Genomic DNA, 18,433 nt, shown 5'->3' with positions numbered 1-18,433 from the left:
CCTCAGATTTGCCAACAAGGAAGAGATTTGACCCCTGGAATAATTGCTTTTGTACATTCCTGAAGTTTATCCCTGAGAACGTCGCTCTGCACTTCAAACCCAAGGTGCTTATTTTGAGCTCGGAATCCGCAACCAAGAAAGAATATATATTTCATGCCTTTGGGTTAACCAGGCAGATCTTTACCTGGTCTCCAGCGCCCACGTCTTCTTCGTTCCTGTGTAGGTGAACCCCCTGGGCGATATCGGGGGACTGTTGCTCCAAAGCCACGAGGACGTTACAGGTCTTGTAGTCAAAGCCTGCGGGAGTAAAATTCCATTAATCGTAGAGAAAGAAACAATGATAGTATGGGCAAAGAACTTTGGACCTTCTATCGATTTGGAAGACTGGCAAAAACTCTGGGATAAAAATATGAAGCTTACAAAAGCGGTAGCATATAACGAAAACTTATGCAAGATGTTTTATAGATGGCATATGACACCAGTTCGCTTAGCGAAAACGTTTAAAAATGTTTTGGATATCAGCTGGAAATGTCAACAACAGCCAGGCACTTATCACCATGCCCGGTGGACATGCCCTATCGCTAAGAAACATTGGTCTAAGATCCATAGATGGTTGGAAAAGATGATGAAACTACAGACAGAATTTAAACCGGAATTGTTTTTGCTAGGAATATTAACACCTAATTATGGTAAAGAGAATGACTATTTGATATTGCATGTTTTAACTGCTGCAAGGATAGTATTTGCCCAATTTTGGAAAAAGGAGAATTTACCATCTGACCAGACCATATAATTACTAAAATTTTAGAGTGTGCAGAAATGGATAGACTAACATTAGAAATGAAAGAAAAAGATGATTCAATTTATTTTAGAACTTGGGAAAAAATTTATCAATGGTTAGAGCAGTGTTTCTCAACCTTGACAATTTTAAGGCATGTGGACTTCAACTCCCAGAATTTCACAGCCAGAAATGCTGGCTGTGGAATTCTGGGAGTTGAAGTCCACATGCCTTAAAATTGTCAAGGTTGAGAAACACTGGGTTAGAGACACATTAGAACTTGAAGGATTCAATATTCTAGAATAGATGACTGATTTTTAATCGAGGTCTAACTAACATTTTGATGATATGATTATTTTTCCTGATTTACTGATTTTCATTTGCTACTTTTGATTGTTAGGATTTTTTTGAGATTTTATTAGTAGTGTTTACTTAATAGATTAACGTATTTGTTTACTAATTGTTTTTAATATGTTACAGTCTAAGCTTTGCTAAAAATGGTTGAATATGATATTTACTCATTATTATGATCCGGACGGTAGCTTGTTTGTTGAAATATGTGATTGCACTCATCCTTATTTTACCCTAATTCCTTATTCCCTTCCCCTTCCCCTTTCCTTCCACCCTTCCCTTTACCATACCTGTATTGTTCCTATTTTTCCCCATCTATATAAACTCAATAAAATTTTGTTAAAAAAAAAATCATAGAGAAACAACTTCAACAAGGAGGATCCCGGAAGCTCCCCCTGAAGCCTCCATAAACAGCTTTGATGTCATTAATGGCTAGAAATCCTGAAGCCAGTTGGTCAAGTCAAGAACAAATAGCAAGAATGTGATGAAGCAGTTTGTGTGTGAGGGATGACCCAACCTTGAGATAACCTTTGACCAGCCCATAAATAGCTTTCATCTCCTTATGCAAACAGCTGGAGACCTCTTGCTAGTAAAAACCTGAGCATTGCTCAACCGAAGTTGCATCAGTCTCTTGAGCATCCTAGCTAAGCCAACCAAGATAGAGTCAGATTTCGTTTTCTTCGTGGGGATGAGCTGTTTAAAGCAGAGTTCTTTGAGTGTTCCACCAACCTTTAGCCGAATCGTCGTAGCCGATGTTCATAATTGTGTCTCGGACAATCTGCTGATAGTCCACCACAGCTCTGGAGGTGATCTCTCCACAGAGAAGAACCATTCCCGTTTTACAAACTGTCTCTGAAAGTGAAAGAAAACAAATTGCTTGTATAGGGAGGAGAAAACAATACAGGCTATCGGTGTTTGGATTTGTCTCAAGGAAGCAGCTCAGAGTGGCTCAGCTCCCTTGTCTGGAGGTCAGTCCTAGAGGAGATCAACCCCGACTGCTCTTTAGAAGGCCAGATCCTGAAGTTGAAACTCAAGTACTTTGGCCACCTAATGAGAAGGAAGGACTCACTGGAGAAGGGCCTAATGCTGGGAAAGATGGAGGGCAATAGAAGAAGGGGACACCAGAGAATGAGGTGGCTGGATGGAGTCCCTGAAGCAGAGTGAACAACTACTATTACTATTACTATTACTATTTCTTCTTCTTCTTCTTCTTCTTCTTCTTCTTCTTCTTCTTCTTCTTCTTCTTCTTCTTCTTCTTCTTCTTCTTCTTCTTCTTCTTCTTCTTCTTCTTCTTCTTCTTCTTCTTCTTCTTCTTCTTCTTCTTCTTCTTCTTCTTCTTCTTCTTCTTCTTCTTCTTCTTCTTCTTCTTCTTCTTCTTCTTCTTCTNCCTCAGATTTGCCAACAAGGAAGAGATTTGACCCCTGGAATAATTGCTTTTGTACATTCCTGAAGTTTATCCCTGAGAACGTCGCTCTGCACTTCAAACCCAAGGTGCTTATTTTGAGCTCGGAATCCGCAACCAAGAAAGAATATATATTTCATGCCTTTGGGTTAACCAGGCAGATCTTTACCTGGTCTCCAGCGCCAACGTCTTCTTCGTTCCTGTGTAGGTGAACCCCCTGGGCGATATCGGGGGACTGTTGCTCCAAAGCCACGAGGACGTTACAGGTCTTGTAGTCAAAGCCTGCGGGAGTAAAATTCCATTAATCATAGAGAAAGAAACAATGATAGTATGGGCAAAGAACTTTGGACCTTCTATCGATTTGGAAGACTGGCAAAAACTCTGGGATAAAAATATGAAGCTTACAAAAGCGGTAGCATATAACGAAAACCTATGCAAGATGTTTTATAGATGGCATATGACACCAGTTCGCTTAGCGAAAACGTTTAAAAATGTTTCGGATATCTGCTGGAAATGTAAACAACAGCCAGGCACTTATCACCATGCCCGGTGGACATGCCCTATCGCTAAGAAACATTGGTCTAAGATCCATAGATGGTTGGAAAAGATGATGAAACTACAGACAGAATTTAAACCGGAATTGTTTTTGCTAGGAATATTAACACCTAATTATGGTAAAGAGAATGACTATTTGATATTGCATGTTTTAACTGCTGCAAGGATAGTATTTGCCCAATTTTGGAAAAAGGAGAATTTACCATCTGACCAGACTATATAATTACTAAAATTTTAGAGTGTGCAGAAATGGATAGACTAACATTAGAAATGAAAGAAAAAGATGATTCAATTTATTTTAGAACTTGGGAAAAAAATTATCAATGGTTAGAGCAGTGTTTCTCAACCTTGACAATTTTAAGGCATGTGGACTTCAACTCCCAGAATTCCACAGCCAGCAATGCTGGCTGTGGAATTCTGGGAGTTGAAGTCCACATGCCTTAAAATTGTCAAGGTTGAGAAACACTGGGTTAGAGACACGTTAGAACTTGAAGGATTCAATATTCTAGAATAGATGACTGATTTTTAATCGAGGTCTAACTAACATTTTGATGATATGATTATTTTCCCTGATTTACTGGTTTTCATTTGTTACTTTTGATTGTTAGGATTTTTTTGAGATTTTATTAGTAGCGTTTACTTAATAGATTAACGTATTTGTTTACTAATTGTTTTTAATATGTTACAGTCTAAGCTTTGCTAAAAATGGTTGAATATGATATTTACTCATTATTATGATCCGGACGGTAGCTTGTTTGTTGAAATATGTGATTGTAATCCTTATTTTACCCTAATTCCTTATTCCCTTCCCCTTTCCATCCACCCTTCCCTTTATCATACCTGTATTGTTCCTATTTTTCCCCATCTATATAAACTCAATAAAATTTTGTTAAAAAAAAAATCATAGAGAAACAACTTCAACAAGGAGGATCCCGGAAGCTCCCCCTGAAGCCTCCATAAACAGCTTTGATGTCATTAATGGCTAGAAATCCTGAAGCCAGTTGGTCAAGTCAAGAACAAATAGCAAGAATGTGATGAAGCAGTTTGTGTGTGAGGGATGACCCAACCTTGAGATAACCTTTGACCAGCCCATAAATAGCTTTCATCTCCTTATGCAAACAGCTGGAGACCTCTTGCTAGTAAAAAACTGAGCGTTGCTCAACCGAAGTTGCATCAGTCTCTTGAGCATCCTAGCTAAGCCAACCAAGATAGAGTCAGATTTCGTTTTCTTCGCGGGGATGAGCTGCTTAAAGCAGAGTTCTTTGAGTGTTCCACCAACCTTTAGCCGAATCGTCGTAGCCGATGTTCATAATTGTGTCTCGGACAATCTGCTGATAGTCCACCACAGCTCTGGAGGTGATCTCTCCACAGAGAAGAACCATTCCCGTTTTACAGACTGTCTCTGAAAGTGAAAGAAAACAAATTGCTTGTATAGGGAGGAGAAAACAATACAGGCTATCGGTGTTTGGATTTGTCTCAAGGAAGCAGCTCAGAGTGGCTCAGCTCCCTTGTCTGGAGGTCAGTCCTAGAGGAGATCAACCCCGACTGCTCTTTAGAAGGCCAGATCCTGAAGTTGAAACTCAAGTACTTTGGCCACCTAATGAGAAGGAAGGACTCCCTGGAGAAGAGCCTAATGCTGGGAAAAAATGAGGGCAATAGAAGAAGGGGACGACAGAGAATGAGGTGGCTGGATGGAGTCACTGAAGCAGAGTGAACAACTACTATTACTATTACTATTACTATTACTATTTCTTCTTCTTCTTCTTCTTCTTCTTCTTCTTCTTCTTCTTCTTCTTCTTCTTCTTCTTCTTCTTCTTCTTCTTCTTCTTCTTCTTCTTCTTCTTCTTCTTCTTCTTCTTCTTCCTCTTCCTCTTTTTCCTCTTCCTCTTCTTCTTCTTCTTCTTCTGGCTGGAGTCACTGAAGCAGGAGGCGTGAGCTTAAATGGACTCCAGGAGATGGTAGAGGACAGGAAGGCCTGGAGGAATGTTGTCCATGGGGTCGCGATGGGTCGGACATGACTTCGCAACTAACAACAACAAAAGTGCTTAATGGAGGGGAAAATTAACATCTGATCTCACTCACACACATTTTGCTATAAATCGATCAAATTGATTGCTCTGCTGATACTATAACTCCCTTTTTACGATCCCCGTAATCCCTTAATTCTGGGTAGAGTCAGGACGACTGGATGGAGCTGAGCATTTACTGGCTGGATTCCTTTCCTGACACCTATGCAGAGTTCACAGCAGACATTTTTTTTCTTTGTGCCCTGGGAGAGAAACATCTGCTGCTACGTTGAGATTAAACTCTGAAACCATTCGAGTGGGAGGCGAGTGTCTTCACCACTAGGCCACCACACTGCTCTGCTCTGCTCTGCTCTGCTGTAACCCACCCGCTTGTCTGTCGTGTCTGCCTCCAACACAAACATTAGGTTGTGTTACAGTGAGAGAGTGTGTTAGTCAACCTCAAACATTCTCCAGCTGGGATATAGTTTGGAAATAGCAACTCAGCACTCGTCCTTTCTGCCACGGGTGCCCCCAATTTGTGATGCTACCTTCAGATGTTCTGATGGCCACTAAATGTGGAATGTTTGTCTTGATGAGGAGGAGGAGAAGACACCTCTTACCACAAGCAACTTTGGCATCTGGGTCTTGCTTCAAGTGGGCGTCAAGGACAGCATCGCTGATCTGGTCACATATTTTGTCTGAAAGAGAAGAGAGTTGAATATTAGGAAAGAGAAGCCCGCAAAAAAAATTGGAACTCTTTTTTGTCCCACTAAACTGCAAAAAAGAGTAATGCGTGAAGAAGACCTTTTGATCATCCATTCTGTATCACTTAGCTGCTGTTTTTTTAAACAGCAGCTCAGAATCGAGGGAAATCGGCATCTGAGCTTAATTCTGCCATTCAGAAAGTAAAGGTGGAATCTCAACATATTCCACTCGCATCTGGTTTTAGGATCAAAGAAAAAAAAACACCTCTGTATCAAAACAGGCCCCTGGCGTAGTTTTCAAATATACCACTTTCCACAGGATGGTTCGGATGAGTGATTCTTCCTTCTGCTGGTGCAGAAACAAAGCATTTGGGTTTATCTGATGCCATTTCAAAGGATTAAAACGTGACTGTTGCTAAGGGTGTTTGATTTTGCTGCTGGTGGCTCCGGCCATCTCTCTGTTAACAAGTAGCCCACCATATTCAGGCATTGATCTAAGCCAACAGATGAAGGTAACGGGGTTTGGCAAAAGGCTTGGAGCATATATATGTGCTGCTTTCTACGTGAATACTAAACCTAGATAGTGTTTCCTTGATGATGTTTTGATGAGGAAAAAGAAAAGAGGGAGGAGAGAAGAGGAGAGGGGAGGGAAGGGAGAGGAGGGGAGGGGAGAAGAGGAGAGGAAAAGGGAGGGAGAGGAAGGAAGGAGAAGAGTAGAGTAGAGTAGAGTAGAGTAGAGTAGAGTAGAGTAGAGTGGAGTGGAGTGGAGGGGAGGGGAGGGGAGGGGAGGGGAGGAGAAGAGGAAAGGAGAGGAGAGGAAAAGGGTGGGAGAGGAGGGAAGGAGAAGAGTAGACTAGACTAGACTAGACTAGACTAGAGTACAGTACAGTACAGTAGAGGAGAGGAGAGGAGAGAAGAGGAGAGGAGAGGAGAGGAGAGGAGAGGAGAGGAGAGGAAGGGGAGGGGAGGAGAGAGGAGGGAAGTGAAGTGAAGTGAAGGAAGTTGTGTATCTATGAAAAGAAAAGGAATGAGTAATTTAATAGATGCAAAGGAAGGTGATCTGCTGGAAATTCATCATCATCATCATTGTCATCGTCATCATCATCATCATCTCCATGATCTGTTTGACTAGAGCCATCAGGGGTGATAAGAGTCACAGCTCTAACTTCCCTCTTTTCAACTTTGAAAAAAAAATGTTTGTCTATCTTCAATCTCTCCTTAAATGCCACACAATCACCATGAATATATACTTTGGGGATCTGGTCTAGGGCCCTCTGAGCCCCTGCAACTGTTTGGTCTGTAAATGTTGATGATACAGAAGCTACATTATAAAATAGGGTGTAAGCTGTTCAAAGATAAAAATGATAAAAAAAAATAAAATAAAAATGATAGCAGGGTTCCAATATCGCTGGGGTTGCCCCAAAGAAGAGGGAGACAAGCTATTCTCCAAAGCACTTGAAGGCAGGACAAGAAGCAACGGATGGAAAATAATCAAGGAGAGAAGCAACCTGGAATTAAGGAGAAACTTCCTGACAGTGAGGACAATTAATCAGTGGAACAACCTGCCTCCAGAAGTTGCGGGTGCTCCATCACCGGAGATTTTTAAGAAGAGATTGGACAACTATTTGAATGACATGGTCTAGGATCTCCTGCTTTTGGCAGGGGCTTGGACTAGAGGACCTCCAAGATCCCCTTCCCACTCTGTTATTCTACAATGGTGATCTCCATGAATATGTGAAACAGCCTTGTCGAGGGATAAGAGAATAACTGGTCTCATTTTGTACTTCGAACAGTATGCTGTTGTGTAAGGATGCAACAGCTGAAGCTTTCATCACTGAGATAAAAGTTACTGGATTCTGCTAACTGCCAACGTAACACCCTGGACACTACTGTTCCTAGAGCTCAACTATTGCAAAACAATAACGTCTCCTTGAACTCAGCTCAGCTGCTGGTGACTTCATGAAACATTGGCATGCTATTTTTCTTGGCAACAAGGCAGACATCTCTTGCCATTGCCTTCTTTGGGGTTGCTTCTTCCGCTTCCTAGCCCGACCGACTGACCTGAGATTCTCTGGTGGTCTCCATCCAAGCTCAATCCTGCTTGGGTTTTTTGGGGGTGATCAGTCATAGAGAAGAAGGTGGTACCCCCTACTCACTGATATTCTGGCACTCAGCAGTACCAGGAAAAGAACCTTAAATGGGATTAGTTAGTTAATGAATTAGGTTACAAGGATTACTACAAGTCATGGGCATCATTTTACCTGGCCCCTCTTGGGAGCCTTACAGAAACATGGGTTTCAGCTTCCAAATCTATAGAATAGAATAGAATAGAATAGAATAGAATAGAATAGAATAGAATAGAATAGAAAAGAGTAGAGTAGAGTAGAGTAGAGTAGAGTAGAGTAGAATAGAATATAGAATATAGAATATAGAATATAGAATATAGAATATAGAATAGAATATAGAGTGGAATAGAGAATAGAATAGAATAGAATAGAATAGAATAGAATAGAATATAGCATATAGAATACAGAATATAGAATAGAATATAGAGTGGAATAGAGAATAGAATAGAATAGAATAGAATAGAATAGAATAGAATAGAATAGAATAGAATAGAATATGGAATATGGAATATGGAATATAGAATAGAATTTTACGAGAAATATCATGGGAAGCAAATCAGAAAGACCAGTTTATCCATCTCATTCCCTATGAGAGAAGGTTCAGCTATGCCAATAGGCTGGTGTCAACAAAGCACATTTGTTTGCCCCCACAGGGAACCAAATGAAATCAGATTAGGCAACTATTGACATTTCTGTTGAAATTCACATGTGAAACCTTGGTGGAAGAGGGGTGTTTAACCTGACTTTATGCCAGCAGGTTTTAGAGTGTCCCTATTCGATATTCCCCAAACCGAGTACAGTAGAACAAACGTTAAAGAGTCACCGAGGGAAAACAATTTGCCCTAATTGATGTGTTTGTCAAGCTCACTGTGTGCTCTTCTCTGACGTTAAACCCTCGAATAGGTGGGTCAACCTATAACCAAAAGTCCCCCCCCAAAAAAAGATACAGGACCACCGCTTTGAAGGTTGACAGTATGCTTCCTAGAATTTGCTTGCAATAAATATAAACCTGGGCCAGGAAAGCTCAGCTTTGCCAATTTAAGTTAATCAAGGTAAGCTGGATCACATCTGATCAGTACTCAGCTATAGGCTACCGGGAAGCTGGAACCAACATCGTGATAGAAAGCAAATTTCTATCCCGGCCAAGAAGACCACAAGGATATGTCCATGAACTTGAGTAGAGCTTGACTCAAAGGAGATATTATCTTTGACACAAATAAAGAGACTCTGGTCATTACGTAAGCTATTCGCCTCATTTTTCTAACCACTGAAGCTTCTTCTTCTTGTTGTGCCATATCCATTATCAGATGTTGGCGATCCTGTTTTTATCAACAGCCGTGTGAAAAAGTGCTGCTGAGTTTTGTCCAAGCCAATCCCTTAGATTTTAAAGCCACGATGTTCTTCTTCTGCCTGGACCTCGTTTGCCTTCCATCTTTCCCTGGAGGATTAAATGGAGTATGCCGTATTTTTCTGGGTGTCACATCACATGTCTGAAATATTCTAGCTTTCATTTTTTAATTGTTTTGATGATTTTCCTGGGCTTTCCCAGGCGGCTGATCCCCTCCTCATTTCTGATCTTGTCAACCCAGCTTCTACGTAACAGCCGCCTGTAAATCCACATTTCCAATGCTTCTGGTCTCTTCAGGTGGCCTTCTGTCAGAGACCAACTCTCTACTCCATAGAGCAGGATAGAAAAAATATAGCATCTGACAAGCCTGATTTTCAGTCTTAGGCTTATGTCGTGACTGCAGAAGACCTTTTTCATTTTGAAGAATGCTGTTCGGGCTTTCTCTATCCTTGTCTTTACTTCAACGGTCATGTCCCAGCTTTCATGTGAAGCTTGGATGCATAAAATGTATCTACATTTTGTCCCAAAGGTGCTTCTTCAAAAGGAAACTGGACTTTGTTCTTGTTGAAGGTATTTCACTTCTCATCACAAGAAGATTCTTTAGGAAGGATGAGAAGGGCAAAGTCTTCAAGGAAAAACAAAGTCCAGTTGCCTTTTGGAGAAGCACCTTTGGGACAACCATGATCTGGATGACAAGAGAATCTCCATAGACATTTAGCTATACACTTCATCTTGAAAAGCATGGATCAGAAGCTAATCAAGAAGACTTCCTATGCAATCCTATGCACGTCTACTCAGAAGTAAGCCCAGTGGTGTATGGCTTTATTTCCCTGTAACACAACTAGAGGTGGACCCATTACACAAGGCATGGTGGAGACCTTCATTCCCAGAAGAACTAGCAACGTTAACAGATGATGGAACATCAAGAGGTAAAGTTGGCGTTACAACATGTTCTATACAGTATGTTCAGCAAAAAAGAAGGTTGAGACTTTGGGAAAAGTGCAAAGAAGAGCAACGAAGATGCTTAAAGGCCTGGAGACTAAAACAGACGAAGGACGGTTGCAGGATTTGGGTTTGGCCACTTTAGAGAAAAGAAGGACTAGGGGGGACACGATAGCAGTCTTCCAGTATTTGAGAGGCTGCCACAAGGAGGAGGGGGGTCAATTTATTTTCCAAAGCACCAGAAGGCAAGACAAGAAACAATGGATAGAAACTAATCAAGGAGAGAAGCAACCTGGAATTAAGGAGAAACTTCCAGCAGTGAGGACAATTAACCAGTGGAACAGAAGTTGCCTCCAGAAGTTGTGGGTGCTTCATCACAGGAGATTTTTAAGAAGAGGCTAGCCCAGGGGTAGGCAACCTTGGCTCTTTTATGACTTGTGGACTTCAACTCCCAGAATTCCTGAGCCAGCCTGGCTCAGCTTGGAAACCTCTCATTTCCCCTCAGCATGGCTGGCTCAGGAATTCTGGGAGTTGAAGTCCACGAGTCATAAAAGAGCCAAGGTTGCCTACCCCTAGGCTAGACAGTCACTTGTCTGAGATGGTATAGGATCTCCTGCTTGAGCAGGGAGCTGGACTAGAAGACCTTCAAGATTTCTTCCAGCTCTATTTTGATTAGTTAATGTCCCATATGTAAAGCAGCTGACTTAAGAAATGGCAGGCAAATGCTGTTCCACTCCCACGTTGAAGCCAAATTCAAATGCCTTGTTGGCTTCCTACACACGAAAGGGAGATGGGTGCACAATCTTGTCCCTTATCTTAGGCAACTCTGAAACAGAACTCACGCCGTACTCTTGCCAACGCGATAGCTTCCAAGTATTCAGCCTACTATCTGTAGACCAAAGGTTTATGATTATTCATTATTCACGCACTGATCATTAGGTCAAGTGTTGAGATATTTCGCTCCTTTAAAATCACTTTCAAGCTGCTTTTGGTGACAGCAGCCAATCCATCAAAGGGAACCAGGATGGGTCTAACCAGAAGTCCCCAACTAGAAGAAACTGAGAAAAGTCTTGGGAATAGCTTGGAGGCTTGTTTAAACAGAGGTGGCTTCTTCTTCCCAAAACTCGTTCTGGGAATGTGAAGCCGCTCCCAAAAAGGTCTCGACTCTTACACTCCCCAGTGTCTTTTAAGTATTTTTAAACTCAACGAAGCTAACCAATGAGATGGCCGCTGACAATGGTCATAATTGCAAAATATACTTCCTCACTCTGTACCCAGTCTGGCTGGTCTGAGCTGTGTTTATTCCTGCTTTGCCAGTTTTAGATCTTACAGGATGATGGACTTGGACAGGCCTGTGAAAAAGCCTTTTGAAATATAGCAAGAACCATTGGTTCACATTTCCCTTTTTTTTTTTATACCTCTACTGTACAGTATTGCAGTTAAGCCCATTAAACTCTTTCTCAGTAGAACTTCAGAACAAAGTAAGAACCTTGCCACTATATTCTTTCTTTCTTTCTTTCTTTCTTTCTTTCTTTTTTCCTTTTTCTTTCTTTCTTTCTTTCTTTTTCCTTCCATCCTTCCTTCCTCCCTCCTTTCTTTTTCTTTTTCTTTTTCTTTTTCTTTTTCTTTTTCTTTCTTTCTTTCTTTCTTCCTTCCTTTCTTTTTCTTTCTTTCTTTCTCTTTCTTTCTTTTTCTGTCTTTCTTTCTTTCTTTCTTTCTTTCCTTCCTTCCTTCCTTCCCTCCCTCCATCCTTTCCTGTTTTTGATTTCTGGAAACTTGCCTGGAGAAACCTCTGTAGGTTTTTTTTGGGGGGGGCAAGGTTTTTTTTTTCAGAAATGGTTTGCCATTACCTCCTTCCTAGGGCTGAGAGACAGTGGCTGGCCCAAGCCACCCAGTTGATTTTGTGCCTGATACTATTCTGGATAAATGGCCGTCCAGTCTCTTCTTAAAAACTTCCAGTGTTGGAGCATTCACCGCTTCTGGAGGCAGGTTGTTCCACTGGTTAATTGTTCTAACTGTCAGAAAGTTTCTCCTTAGTTCTAGGTTGCTTCTCTCCTTGATTAGTTTCCATCCATTTCTTCTTGTCCTGCCCTCAGGTGCTTTGGAGAATAGCTTGACTCCCTCTTCTTTGGGGCAGCCCCTGAGATGTTGGAACACCGCTATCATGTCCCCCCTTGTCCTTCAGAATAACACAAAATGGATTTAACCTGCTTCTGCTTGGGATATTTTTTTTTTAAATTTCCCAATCACAGATGAGAAATCTTCTGTGAGGTTCTGCTCCCCACCTACTAACCTGGCCTGTCCTTCCTTAGTTTCCAACCGAGACAAGGTCATTCAAGAGAAGCCAGCTGCCAAGTTTCATCTGACTTGGTCCATCATTAAAATCTTGTCTGTTCAAGCCTCCTGTGGCAAGATTTGCTTGAAATAAGTCCCACTGTTATACAGTAGAATTGACCAGCTTTCCTCGTTTTTGTTATTATTGTTGTTGTTTAAATTCCCTTCTTTAAATCAGCACATTTATGCGCTACAATTTCTCTTGTGCTGCTTGCTTAAAGAGGTTTGTGCATTACGATGAGTTTTGCTCCTTGCTTTCGTCCCGAAACGGACTTTGCCTTCAAAGGGCCCGAGAAAGAGTTCTGAAACCTAGAAATAAATAACTTTACATTAATCCTGGGATGAGTTGTAAAAATGAGGAGCTGTTGTGGGTCGAACGTACCATGAAACAGATAGCATGGATGCTGAAGAAAGTTAACCTTACATCACAAATGCAGCAAAGCAGAGCAATGGAGGATGAGAACGAAAAGGCCCCGTTTTACCCAGCTCAGTAGACAGATGTCAAAAATTAAAATTTGAAATCAAGAGCAAGACATATCCCTATCCAAAGATCAATATCCACCCAATTTCCATAGATATATGCTCATTAAATTCTTTTAATGAAAGGGGCGCATATGAGAAGCAGCCAAGCTGCAAAGAAAATCAGTGTTGAGAATCAGCAAGGCTCAGAAGATATACAGTAGTGGCCAAAATTGTGGAGACCTTTTGGGGAAAGTGTATTTTTGAGGTTTGGTGGCTAATAACACCACTTTTTTGGGGGGGGGGAGTAGTGCCATAAAATTATATATCAATGGAAAGGTAATTTAATCAAGAATGTAATGCAACAAAGTTTGTTCAATTATCTGTACTGTATTCTATGAAAAGTGATAGCCAAGTAACCAGAAAAAGGAAGCACAACTTGCTTAGGTTGATCTCGGGTAGCTTTCCTTCACCTGATTGTAGCCAATGAGCACGAGTGCTTAGGGAGCCAATCGGGTGTCATCTTGTTTTGGCCATGAGCCAATCAGATCACAGTAGGATTCAGTGATTGATGTCATGTATTGAAGCTGAGAGGAGGACATTTGTCAGTGTGTTATGTGGTGGCTATCAAGTTGGTTGGGTTCTTTTGCATTCTTTCATTGAGTGAACTTGTAAAATGTAATAAAATTAAAGTCATGGTGCAAAGAGTTGACTGGTTGCCCAGAAAGAGATGTAAAATAGTCTTATTAAGTGAACAAGGCTACAGTTGTAAAGAAATTAGAAGAAAAATGGGTGGAAACTTAACCAAAGGTGGCATTTCTACTGTACACTTTCCCCAAAAGGTCTCCACAATTTTGGCCACTACTGTAAATTGTGGTTGTCTGCCCTCTTGGGCTGTTTCAAAGGGTTCCATTTGTGTAGGGGAAAAAAAGCAAAAAAAAAAGTGAAATTTGGCTGGCAGAAGACATCCCAGGGATTTTCAGCCAATAACTTTCAGTCTATTTCCTTTCTGAGAAATGGATCGATCACCCAAAACTCTGGGTCCAAAACTGAAACTAGAAGCATCTCCTCAATGATAATTCAGGTCATCATCTCAGCTGCTTCTGATCCAGCAGGAAGATACAGGCAGTCCTCGACTTACGACGGTTCGTTTAGTGGCTGTTTGAAGTTACGGCGGTGCTGAAAAAAAGCGACTTACGAGTGTTTCCCCACACGTACGACCGTTGCAGCATCCCCGGGGTCACATGATCAAAATTCAGACGCTTGGCAACTGACTCATACTTATGACGGTTGCACAGCGTCCCAGGAGTCACGTGATCCTCTTTTGCAACGTTCTGACAAGCAAATGCAATGGGGGAAAGTCGGATTCCCTTAACTTTCCCTGTCACTAACTTTGAACAACAGCAGCAATTTCGCTTAACGGTTTGGGCAAGCCAGGTCATAAAATGGGACAAAACCCGCGGAACAATGGTCCTGCTTAGTGACGTAAATTTTGGGCTCAGTTGTGGCCGTAAGACGGGGACGACCTGTGTTTTGTGCCAGGAGGTGAGTTACACCAGAAGATTTTTTTCTTCTGTTAAAGCTTCAATCAAAGGACTATGATTCATGAACGATGACAGGGGTGTCAAACTGCCGGCCTGCAAGCCGGATGCATCATAGTGAAATCGCACCCACTCCGTTGCCGGCAATGGCGAAAAAGTTGTGAGACGTCACGGCACGGCACGTTGTGAGTTTGACACCCCTGATCTATGACCTATCACTTTGTTGTTGCATGTGTGTACACTGTGAGGTTATGCACCGGAGACAAATTCCTTGTGTGCCCAATCACACTTGGTCAATAAAGAATTCTATTCTATTCTATTCTATTCTTAGTCTAGTCTACTCCAGTCTAGTCTATTATCATTATTCTATTCTATTCTAGTCTATTCTATTCTATTATCATTATTCTATTATCATTATTCTATTCTATTCTATTCTATTCTATAGTCTAGTCTAGTCTATTATCATTATTCTATTCTATTCTATTCTAGTCTAGTCTAGTCTATTATCATTATTCTATTCTATTCTGTGCTATTATCATTATTCTATTATCATTATTCTATTCTATTCTATTCTATTCTATAGTCTAGTCTAGTCTATTATCTTTATTCTAGTCTAGTCTAGTCTAGTCTATTATCATTATTCTATTCTATTCTGTGCTATTATCATTATTCTATTATCATTATTCTATTCTATTCTATATTCTATATTCTATATTCTATATTCTATATTCTATATTCTATATTCTATTCTATTCTATTCTATATTATCATTATTCTATTCTAGTCTATTCTAGTCTAGACTATTATCATTATTCTAGTCTAGTCTATGCTATTATCATTATTCTGTTATCATTATTCTATTCTATATTCTAGTGTAGTCTAATCTATTCTCATTATTCTAGTTTAGTCTAGTCTAGTCTATCCTATTATCATTATTCTGTTCTGTTCTGTTCTAGTGTTGCTGTTCACTGGGTGAGAGGGCAACCGAACCTACTCAGATCCAGCCTAGCCATTCTTTGCTCCAAGAAAGTATCAGAAATGAAAAACTGTCAGAGCTTCAATGTCCAAATCAGCTCCTGGTGGGGAAAAACTATCAGCCAGGTTCTACTTCTCACACCCTGTAAAGGGCCACAGAATGATAACCCCCTCCCCAAAAATGTTAGATGGCATTAACAAAAAAAGAATAGCAGCTATTCACATACCCAAAAGGAAATCCCTAAATTATCTCACAAGCTCACAATCCTAAACATGTAATCTAAGTACAACATAGCTCTGATATAGCCTGGCCTTCTGCATGAAGAACACGGAGTTATTTCCATCCACTGGAAGCATGTACCTTGTCTCTCCATGCTTAGCAGAGTAAAATAAACCCGGCTGCCGTATCAGTACACAGAGTTTGGCCAGCTGCCTTCTGCGGGCCTGCTCAAGAAGGAATCCTGTAGTAGTAGTACTACTACGGTAGTGGTAAGCAAACAATCTGGTTGGTTTTTACAATTTACGAGAAAAATATGAGACGAGCCAGCGGTCCCCTTCATCCGCTGTCTCGCACCCACGGTGATTAAAAGGACAGGGTGGAAGTGGGAGTAATATGTAGCGCGGCTGCTTTGGGCAATGTCTGTTCCGTGACCGAGTTCTACACGGAAGAAATCCAGGAGGCCACGTTCAGGAGAAGATGCATGGCTGTCTCCTTCCCTTTTCTTCCTGTCTTTTTTTCTTTTCTTTTTTTAGCAACATGGACATTTTAGCAACATGGATCCTTAACTAAAAAACATGAGGAGCAAAAAACAACAACAACACCCCCAACCCTCCAGATACGGTGAAGCAGAAAGAATAGGTTGTTCTTCTCCACGGCCTCCTCCCAAAGATATGAGAAAATAGATTTCCTTCATCTTTCCACCCCTCCCACCCCCTTAATATGCCTCTGGGGTTTACCATAAAGAGATCCCACCCTTATCAACTTATTGATTTCAGCAGAAGACTTGGGAGCGACGTTCTACATATCTAGACGAGAATAAGTGCCAATTTAAATCAACCCAAGGAACGCGCAAGGACTGGAGACTTGAGTGCCGTTCTCTACCCTGAACTTAGCCCCGCTGTTTTCTGTGAGTCTTGCTCCCCCCCATAAACATGCCCTCTCAGGTAAACAAGGTGTAACTGTTCTTGGCTCATGTCCACCTTCTCCAGGTCCCGGTGCTCTGAAGGCACCCTGTACTTCTACCAAGGTTTCAAGGCCCGTGTGCCAAAAAACCCGAAGAAATCATGATACTATGGCTGACCGGAGAGAGGATCCTAAACGTGGTCAAGACAGTAGACTAACAAGAGTTGGGAGGGACCTTGGAGGTCTTCAAGTCCAAGCAGGAGACCCAATCCCATTTCAGACCAATGGTTGTCCCATCTCTTCTTTAAAAACCCTCCAGGGTTGTTGAAAACCTTCTTCCCCCCAAAAAAAAAACCTCCAGGCAGGAGATCTACTTGTGGGGAAGGAGACCTCTGACATCCCCCTGATCCACCTGGAACGTAGGACTTCCAACAAAGCCTTACCTGGATGGCCTTCCCCGACGGATTCCGAAGTGAACATGAACGCCCCTTGCTCTTCGTTCAGCGTGTGGTCCTGCAGGCAATCTAAAGTCCCGTTCATGATGGATGCGCGGGGCTGGGGGGTTTCTTTTGGGCAGGAACGGGGGGTCGGAAAGGGGGCGGCGGCTGGCTGGCTCTCGGAGGAAAGAAGGAAAAAGGTGGGCGAGCTTGCCCCTCTCAAAGGCAGGACGGGCGAGCGGCGCTGTCTCCCGGCCAGGCGCGCGGAGCTCTTCCAGGTTTCCAACGGGCTGCTGCGTAAAAGCGCGCCGTCCTATCCACCTTCCTCCTGCTCTTCGCCCTCGCGGGAGCTGTCACACCGCCTGGCCTCTATATATGGAAAAGCGAAAGTGCCTCGCTCATCATGTGAGGAGCACGGAAGAGCCCATTCTCCTGCAGGGGGGGGGAAGGGGGAAGCTCAGCCACGCGTGGGGAAGGGGAGGACCAAATAAGGATAGTAAAAAAAAAAATGCAGCCGCCGCGCGCTCTCCTGGCTCCAAAAATTGCGCCCGTCTCCGTCCTCGGGTGGGGTTTTTTTTAATTTTTAATTTTAATTTTTTTTTGTTGCAAAGGATGAAAGGATGCGGGCCGGTTCCTGCCGGCTGGGTCCTCCCCTCTCCTGCTTGGGAGGAGGGCGAAAAGAGAAGCAGGAGCCCGGCTCTCGCTCGCCACCCTCCGGCCCGCGAGTTGGTGCTGGGCTTGTGTAAAGATGAAATGGTTTTTGGACGGTGATTCTTTTCGCTTGAAGCGCCCGGCTGATGCAACTGAGCTGCAAGGTCGTGGACGGCCCCGAGGCGAAGTTCAAGGATCTGTGTGTGGGGGTGGGGGGTGTAGGATGTCCGGATTTGGGGGGACGCAGACGCGATGCTTCCGAGAGTCCGGGTTTTCTCTCCGAGCGTCTCTTTGACAAGAGTTTCGAATGGGAGCACCGCTAAGGGATTCGAATCTTGTCTGGAGTAGTTTTCCCCCAAAACATCCGTCCAGAGAATGGAAAACTCCTTTTTTCACAAGCGCAAAGGGAGGAAAGCCCGAATGCATTCATAAATCTTAGGAGATTGGGAAATGCAGGCCAAAGAGAATTCAGATGAGCCAGATGGCTTTATAAAAGATTTATACAACTCCACTCCTTCCCAGCACTGATGAGGTTACCTAGCTGGGCCATGAAATGTCTGCAAGGAAGCAACCCAGCTCAGAGAGCACCAAGGACCCCACAGTTGTCGTTGTCTTCTTCTTCTTCTTCTTCTTCTTCTTCTTCTTCTTCTTCTTCTTCTTCTTCTTCTTCTTCTTCTTCTTCTTCTTCTTCTTCTTCTTCT

At 42.3% G+C, this 18,433-nt stretch overlaps 1 protein-coding gene across 1 annotated transcript in view; it reads right to left on the bottom strand.

Moving 5' to 3' along the window:
- LOC107299265 (S-adenosylmethionine synthase-like) overlaps positions 1-17,277 on the bottom strand; it is a 21,579-nt gene extending 4,302 nt beyond the window's left edge. Inside the window, exons 1-4 of the mRNA XM_029286728.1 lie at positions 17,088-17,277; positions 5,713-5,790; positions 1,859-1,981; positions 185-297 (exon numbers count right to left, since the gene is read on the bottom strand). Coding sequence (XP_029142561.1) covers positions 185-297; positions 1,859-1,981; positions 5,713-5,790; positions 17,088-17,184 — 411 coding nt within the window. The 5' untranslated portion in view covers positions 17,185-17,277. The remainder of the gene's footprint in view (positions 1-184; positions 298-1,858; positions 1,982-5,712; positions 5,791-17,087) is intronic.
- Positions 17,278-18,433: the final 1,156 nt, after the last annotated feature.

This window comes from Protobothrops mucrosquamatus, unplaced genomic scaffold (genome assembly GCF_001527695.2).
Source record: "Protobothrops mucrosquamatus isolate PMUCROS unplaced genomic scaffold, P.Mucros_1.0 scaffold4739, whole genome shotgun sequence".
Classification (NCBI taxonomy): Eukaryota; Metazoa; Chordata; class Lepidosauria; order Squamata; family Viperidae; genus Protobothrops; species Protobothrops mucrosquamatus.
The sequence above is the reverse complement of the archived record's forward strand: the minus strand, read 5'-3'. Positions and strand labels throughout refer to the sequence as shown.